The sequence below is a fragment of the Sinocyclocheilus anshuiensis genome, unplaced genomic scaffold, assembly GCF_001515605.1.
Source record: "Sinocyclocheilus anshuiensis isolate Anshui unplaced genomic scaffold, SAMN03320099.WGS_v1.1 scaffold694, whole genome shotgun sequence".
Lineage (NCBI taxonomy): Eukaryota > Metazoa > Chordata > Actinopteri > Cypriniformes > Cyprinidae > Sinocyclocheilus > Sinocyclocheilus anshuiensis.
This window is the reverse complement of record NW_015542477.1, coordinates 2,520,376-2,528,392: the sequence shown is the minus strand read 5'-3', so window position 1 is coordinate 2,528,392 and position 8,017 is coordinate 2,520,376. Positions and strand designations below refer to the sequence as shown.

Below are 8,017 nucleotides of genomic sequence, written 5' to 3'. Positions count from 1 at the left end.
TATATATATATATATATATATATATATATATATACACATACAGGTATAAATGGTCATAGAACAAAAACATCCTGATGTCCCAAGTATTACACTCTGAGCTTTAGCAGTGACATCCAAACTGACAAATCCCAGACATTGTCTAAACTGCAAACTGTTACTCTGGACTGTTTAACTGTGAGAAGTGAAACTGGTTTTGTTTTGGGGGTTTTTCAGGACCCAGATATTATGTTGGACATTAAATGGCAACTAACACAACCTCAAACCTGTAATACATATTTAATGTAGCCTGGGACAAATTTTCTTTTATACATCTGATGACGGTATGTCATACAACCTGTTTATGTTTGCATCTGCATCAATTAATGGCAAAATATTAAACAGTTTGATGGAATAAATGGCTTTTGACTTTATAAGCTTTTGTAGTTTGCTATCTTAACTATGCACAATAATATGGTGGGTCAATTTTTATTGTTTGCAGTTTTTTTTATTACTATTATTTTATTACTATGTATTATCCTATTGGAACAGACCTGTGAACCATTTTGGGGTTAATTCAATCTATTCAGTAAACAAATACAAAAAGGAGAAGGCAAATGAAGATGCAGAATTATTTAAGACATTAAAAATCAATAGCCAGGGGCATTAGTTTCAAGGGATAGTTCAGAATGAAAATTCTGTTCTCATTTTCTCATCTCATCAAAGCGTCTGCTAAATGACTAAATGTCATCCTCATGTTGTTCCAAGCCTGTATGACATTCCGTGGAACATAAAAGAAGATGTTTAGAACATTGTCTCTGTTTTTATTGCCCATACATTGCAAGTAAATGGTGTCCAGGGTTATCGTGGATGTTCTCCAGTGGTAAAAGATGTCCATCTGTTTACATACAAAAACAATGGAAAAGTGGAAATATGGAATGCAAAAATGCATTCTGTGTGAATGGCCCATTAATGGACTATTGCTTTAATAACTAGTTACGCCTGGTTATACATGATTAGAGCAAATGAATTTATTTTCTTCATCCACCAAGGAACCTTTCCGCCAAACTCACTTGACCCTCTGTTCTTCCAACTTCTTAAGCTCTGCATCTCTCTTCAGCACTGCCAGGATCATCTCTTGCTCTTCCTCTGTCAGATAACTCAGGTCAATCATGATGAATGGCTTCCGGGTAGGTGATGATAACAGATGAGTCTCAGATTGCCTCTGACTGGTTCACTGAAAGTGTCAAGAGCATCACTGAGGGTAACTTGAAGGCTGATGCTTGATAAGTCACTGCATCACATCATGGAGAACATCAGAGGAGCACCTGCACCAGACAGACAGAAGGAGTTTCAACAAACACAGTATGAGCTTGGCTCACAAAGAACTATGTCTTCCCTGTGAATTCTTCTAACCATTAAGACATCACATGATCCTAATTGTTCCTAATGAATCTGTGAGCCGGGCTTTCAAGACTTCTGCTTCGAGCATCATCTATGCTTCCCTAAACATCTGAAATGACATTGTTTCTCTATATCAGCTCCGGTCCATACAGTATGTGCTCAACACTGGACATGTGACATGGCATTGTCAGATGACTATCAGAGGATATGGGTACTGGCTGCTTCTCAGAGCAAAGAGCACCGTCAAAGACTCTTTTACTCCTAAATCAAATTACACAACTCAAATTAGGTGGCAGCACACAAATGGTATCAATTTGAACAGTCTGCTTTTCTAAAAAACAGTTTAGAAACCCATGGAAAAAAGAGGAATACGTCTAAACCATTTAAAGAACTGGAATTATGATATTTTTGGATGGAATGACCATTGGCAGAATTCCACATGTCTGGATAAGGTAATATAACAAACAGAATAAATGCTGAAAAAAATCGAACAAAATATTTTCTAAAAGAGCTTTGTATAAGAGGCAAATTCCTTCTCATTGCACAGTGCCGGTGACTTTTATGAATAAACTGTATTGAAAATCTCCTAGAAATAGTTTACAAAGAGCTTAAACAAACAAATGTCTTCTACCAAAGAGACTTTTTTTTTTTCATAAATAAAAAATGTGAAATTTATTATTATTTTTTTCATTTACTTATTTTATTTATTAATTCCTTTGCATATTGTAACATCCGATTTTTATGTATCAGAAAAAAGAACAGCAATAAGTTCCTACGTCTTGCATGGGCATATCTGGGTGTCTAGATAAAGCTATGATACATTCCAGCCAGAGCGGAAGTTTGTTGTTACTTTCCTATTTTGGACATCTGTTCCCAAGTCATGTTCTTGATTGAGTCATTTCCATGAAAAACACCTCTACATGGGTTTACTCAACACACACACAAAACATATCTGATAAGCATTTTCCTTCTTGTTCCAAGAAGAACAGTATAATTCTTTCGATTCTTTAGTAACGGTATTTTTAAATATTTACTTCTTTTAAAATCTAATAAACACTGCTAAATGATTTCTCTCAGTACAAATCAGATTTCAAAATGACACAGTAAAGCATTTAAGTGTCTGCTGGTTCTGAGAAAAGCATGTCATGACAACATAGTTGGGATGATCACCTGAGGCGGGATCTGTAAATCTGAACTTTTCAAGGGATATGCCATTACCAAAATAGAGAAGAACTATTCTCATCCAGACACAGTAAACATGAATAATACATGTTAACCATTTACCTATTCCACATCCCTTTGAGGCATGTACCATAACAAAGAGTTGCCACCTGGTTTGGGTTCACTTATTATAGGTGTGGAGTTTTACTGTGTTACAAACCATTTTACAGGGTTTTAAGCATCTGATTTTTTTTTTCAGTGACTAAAAGAGAATGTTTTAGGTTTTTTTTCATCCTAGATAATGTAAATCGTGTGCCTAAAAAGCTTTGAACATGCTACCTTATCAAGTGGAACATTTCTGTTTGTTTGTTGATTTTCTTTTTTTTTGGGGGGGGGGGGCATCTTAAACAAAGACAATGCTTCAATTATGTATTTTAAGATGGGTTTTAGTAATGTTACTGTGGAATAAAATGGCCTTTCACACAGAACCCTTGTAGAAGCACTCATTTAACTAATCACTGTCTGATCTGGAAGTAAATAAATACTCCGCATTCTTTCTCTAAATAGCTTTACAAGAATGAACAGATTAAGGAAGCAGGAAATGAGAAAAAAAAAATCGAAGTGGCTCCAGAGATAAAAACACAAAACTCCAGACATGAAAACAACATAATGAAATGAGCGCCTGCTGAAACAGAACCCATCCCTGTCAGAGCATGCAGCAGAACTTCCAACTCACAGCAGGGAAATTGTTAAGTGAAGTTAAAGCCTTAAAAAGTAAAACAGTATCTATTAAGGTAAAATAAAACAACTGACAAGCAAAAGTTTACCTGAGTCTTGCTCGCGTGGCTGCTACTAGACCGCGTTATTTTCCAACACATCTGAAACACCAGAGGAGTGTAATAATCCATTTGCCAGACACTTGCTGATATGAAACAAATTATTTAAATCTCCAGCTTTAAAGCGAGGCGTGTGTTTACCGGTGGGTGTGTGTGTGTGGGCTCCTCCACTCCACGAACTCGCGTGCACACTGGTTGTGTGTGAACAACTAGTAAGAGCTAAAAATGCTGTTGATTAACTCGTGGGGAGTTCCGAACGATATCCACAAAATGCTGTCTAGGCAGGAGGTTCACTAAGTTTTGACACAAATCCCCTGTGTGCGCTCATAAAGGCGTGGTCACGCTCTGTCACTCTTGTAAACTTTTAATTCTGTCACACGCACGTGCCATATACATCATTATGTCATTAAATATCCTCTCGATAGCACCACAGAAAATCCTGTGCATCCTTGAATACGCAACCTATGTATACAAATGAAACATAATCTATAACGTCACTACCTACAACCTTCATTCTGTCTCTCCACTCCCTGTGATTCAGACTATTTAATGAACGTGAGTCGTTTTATTTTGTTCTGACCTCCCTGACTTTCAGCTGTTACACCCTAATGATAATAATACATCAGAATATCAGAATGTACAATTTGTTTGCTATATTCAGATGTATTATTATTAATGTCAAATAAACAAAGCAAACTCCGTAGTAAAAAAAACCATATATTTTTTTAATGCAGTTTTGCCACATGTGCTTTTATGTATCCTCCTGAGACCCAGCTATGGAGTTTTTTCTCTGTAGTGGACATTATATTTTAGTGAATTTCTCTGAGACATGTCACAGTTTTAAAGGGGTCCTATTATTATACTTTTTCACTTTTTCAACTTTAGTTAGTCTGTAATGTTGCTGTTTGAGCATAAAAAAAGATCTGCGAAGTTACAAAGCTCAAAGTCCAATTCAAAAGGAGATATTTTATTTAACAGAAATCACTTTTCAAAAACTACAACAAACGACTCGTTTGGACTACAACGCATATTTTCCGGGATTTGTGATATCACAAATATCGACGAATGGGATGAGACCTGGTTGAGCTGCACTAGAGAAGGCAACGAGTGTTATCACTATGTCGGAGACACTCTATAGCTTTCCCAAGGCAGACGAACTTAGAGTAGTTACAATCATCCGGGTTTAAATCGCGCTCAAATTGGTTTGATTTTGACGCAATATTTACACTGAAGCTCGCATGCGGCTATGGTAAGGGGCGTGACATTTCCCGACCAGGCGCCGAGTGCTGCCAATCACAACACACACTGGTCCAGCTAACCAATCACAACACACACTGGCCCACCTAACCAATCTCAGCACACACACTGGCCCAGCTAACCAATCACAGCACATTTCGTCTTTCAGAAGGCGGGCCTTCATTTGATACGGGAACTATTCGACTCGTTCATGCCAGACTGGGGAGAGAGGTGTTGTAATAATGTAAAATATGTGAAAAATAATGTGTTTTTCGAACAACCTAGTATGAGAGCCTGTTCTAGTACACCCCCAAAACAAAATCAAGACTTTGTAAAAGAGCATAATAGGACCCCTTTAAGTCTGGATGTCCTGTAAAGAGCACATTTAGGGCTTTTCCAGAGATACCAAATGTTTGGATGGTTCACCATGGCCACTCCCTCACCTTGGTCTTTAAAGATGGCTGGCATTAATTTAGTGATAAAATTGTACATCCTTATGGAAATATGATAATATTTTGTAATTATCATTTAAATCTGTTTAATTGTCATAAATCAGCATATCTCAGGAAAATGTTATGGGGTTTCAAATCAAAATATGACTTCCTGTTATGAAATCATTTCATACATGTCCACTGTAGAGGATACCAGGACTAAAAGCATGTTTATTACACATTTTGGGAGACAAAACAATTGAATAGCAAAATAAATTATATATCAATATTCTTATGACATATTAGATATTGGTATGACAATCTGGCCAAATATGACTCCCATTATTACACTTCTTTTTTCACCATGCTGTCCCAACAGCAATATGCAAATTAGATACAGTGTATAGATAACATTGTGTGGGAAAACCAGTTTATGGAAATTTTACACACATATTGTATAGCCTAAAGCAAAATGGCATATCAAAGCATCCGGTTATATCTTTTATAACAGTTGAGAATCATCTTTATACAAAGTTTGGTTTAAAAAAAAAAATCCTGAAACCTTAAAATTGATTGGTGATTTAAAAAAAAAAAATCCCATTGTTTTTGACTTTTTATGTCTATTCATGCCATTTTATTTTGGTGTCCTCTACAGAGGACATAGCATAACATATGAACAAAATATAATTTTCCTTTTTTTTTATTTATTATGCTCTAAACAATGTAATGACATGAAAAAATTTTAAATTTACAAAGCTTTTTTTTTCTGAGGATATGAAATTTTTCATACAGTTCAGATTCAGAATAAAATGTATAAACGTACGTCCTCGAATTGTCGCCCTCTGCTGATCGAGTTCACAGCGGCAGTTGGTTTCCTTAACAACGTGTAAACATATCCGGAAAAGTAAAAGTAAATTAGTAGAATAAAAAAAGAAAACGCAGCTCACAGGTAGGCTAATATTGTTTGCTTTCTCACCCCCACAGATTGTTATCTTAACAGTCTCTTTGAAAGTTTAATAAATGCTGTTGTTTTTGTTTGTTTTTCATATTAAATATGATCATTTCCTGGCATAAGGGAAAATGAGCAAGACATTAGATACAACATCTCTGTCAGAGACCTTCATACAGTTCCAGTTAGTACGGTTCTTAATACGGTCTATCCATTCCTCACTGCTTTGCCTTTTCCTGTGAGTCTAATATCTTTATTTCGAATAGAATTCAGGTTAAAAGGGAAGAGATTCAAGATTTTGAGGAAGAAATATGCCAACTAGAAGATAAGAAGAAAAAACTGATAAAGCTGGTAAGTGTCAACATTATGTTTGTGAAGATGATGACGGAAGAAGACTAAACTCAAACACGTGTCTGCAGCAGGAGCAGCTAAGAGAGGAGCATAGAGGCCATGTGCGTGAACTGCAGAAAAAGATGAAGGAGCAGGAGAGGAACCTGGAGCAAAGGCAGCGAGAAGATGAAGAGCAGGTGGAGGGCACGGCCCGGGAGAATCTGGAGCTAAAACACAAGCAAGAGAAAGAGCTAGAAGGTACTTGAGTGGCAATAACAATGTTTTGAGGAAATAGTTTGCTCAAAAATGACTCTGTCATCATTTACTCACCCTCATGTTCTAACCGAATCTTTCAAGTTTGAAAAATGATACAAAAATACCATAAATTAACAGCCTATAAAACAATTCCATATGACATATACGCTATATTCAGCATATTCTAAAGCCATATTGCAGGAGTGGGTTCGTGTACTCAGACAATAATATTAAAGACCAAATTTTAAATATTAATATACCAAATATTAAAGACCACCTTCTTAATAAAACATACTGTGTAGAAGCAAGAAGATAAATTGTAATATCACTGTTTAACTTAATACTGACCAGTCTGAGTGAACGGCAGCGCTAATTGTCTCATGAACATGCAGTCCTGTACAGAAGACCAGGATTTTATTTTTATGTTAAATATTACATTAAATTTCGCTTCTTGTATACACCCAGAAAACTCGGTGAACATTCAGTGATACTTTTATGTTTTGTTTTTTTTTTTTAAAAGAAGCAGCAGCTTTATGCGGTTCGCTTTCCACTACCATTATATAGAAAGAGCACAAGTTGTATTTTTTTTTATGGTCCGAAAAAGAAAGTGTATATGGCACTAGAACAACACCAGGGTGAGTAAATGGCTTTTTACAATGTTCCCACTTTTCAAGCTTCAAACAAGATGCAAAATACCGTAAAAGAACATTAGGAATATAGCTCACAAGTCATATTTAATTGTGTAATGTCATCTAAAGCCATGCATGATACCTTTGTGTTGGTGTGTTCATGAGAATCAGATCAAGAGTCAGATCTTCTCAACAAAATGTATGGTTCAGTTCATAAAACCAATCTGAATGATTCATTCACGAGTTTTTAAGCCGCAGACTTTCCAGGGAATCAACCATACAAAGCTACAGCTACAGAAAAAAAATGTAATATAGCCCACAACATGTGCAGTATGTACTAGTTTTATGGTTATGTATGATACATAAATCATAAAAGTACATTGCTGTACCTTAGTGAACACCTTTAAAAATGGTTTGTGTGGTTTATACAGAACTACGCTGTAAGCTTGCAAGGCTGCAGGTGCAAGTGAAGGAACTGCAGGAGGAACAGCAGGTATGGCTTCAGTACAAGAATGAAGGCAGCATTAAAGACCAGCAAAAGATACAGAAACTGGAAAAAGATATTGCCCTAACACAAAGGACTTTTCAGGAGATATCAGGTGTGTGTTTTCCATCTTCTACTTCACTCAGAACACAAATATTAATTGTGTTTAAATATAAAATACTATACAGTTGTGGTCATAAGTTTACAGTAATCTTGCAGAACGCTAATAATAATGTAAAAAATGTTTCTTCTTTTATTAATCACTACCCTAAATATGCTTTTTAACAATGGATGTTTACATACAGCCCACAGGACAAATATATATC

The 8,017-nt window shown here is 35.9% G+C and overlaps 2 protein-coding genes across 5 annotated transcripts in view; one reads left to right on the top strand and one right to left on the bottom strand.

Moving 5' to 3' along the window:
• The window catches only part of sytl2a (synaptotagmin-like 2a), a 17,356-nt gene extending 13,660 nt beyond the window's left edge, over positions 1 to 3,696 (bottom strand). For 2 of the 4 annotated variants that reach the window (XM_016493563.1, XM_016493564.1), the window contains exons 1-2: positions 3,369 to 3,696; positions 1,050 to 1,304 (exon numbers count right to left, since the gene is read on the bottom strand). In XM_016493563.1, the coding sequence (XP_016349049.1) occupies positions 1,050 to 1,150 (101 nt within the window). In that variant the 5' untranslated portion in view covers positions 1,151 to 1,304; positions 3,369 to 3,696. The remainder of the gene's footprint in view (positions 1 to 1,049; positions 1,305 to 3,368) is intronic. The other 2 variants (XM_016493562.1, XM_016493565.1) reach the window with 2 other exon arrangements.
• A 2,428-nt stretch (positions 3,697 to 6,124) lies between these two features.
• The window catches only part of ccdc83 (coiled-coil domain containing 83), a 5,110-nt gene continuing 3,217 nt past the window's right edge, over positions 6,125 to 8,017 (top strand). The window contains exons 1-4 of the mRNA XM_016493420.1: positions 6,125 to 6,181; positions 6,267 to 6,344; positions 6,413 to 6,581; positions 7,639 to 7,806. Of these exons, the coding sequence (XP_016348906.1) occupies positions 6,125 to 6,181; positions 6,267 to 6,344; positions 6,413 to 6,581; positions 7,639 to 7,806 (472 nt within the window). The remainder of the gene's footprint in view (positions 6,182 to 6,266; positions 6,345 to 6,412; positions 6,582 to 7,638; positions 7,807 to 8,017) is intronic.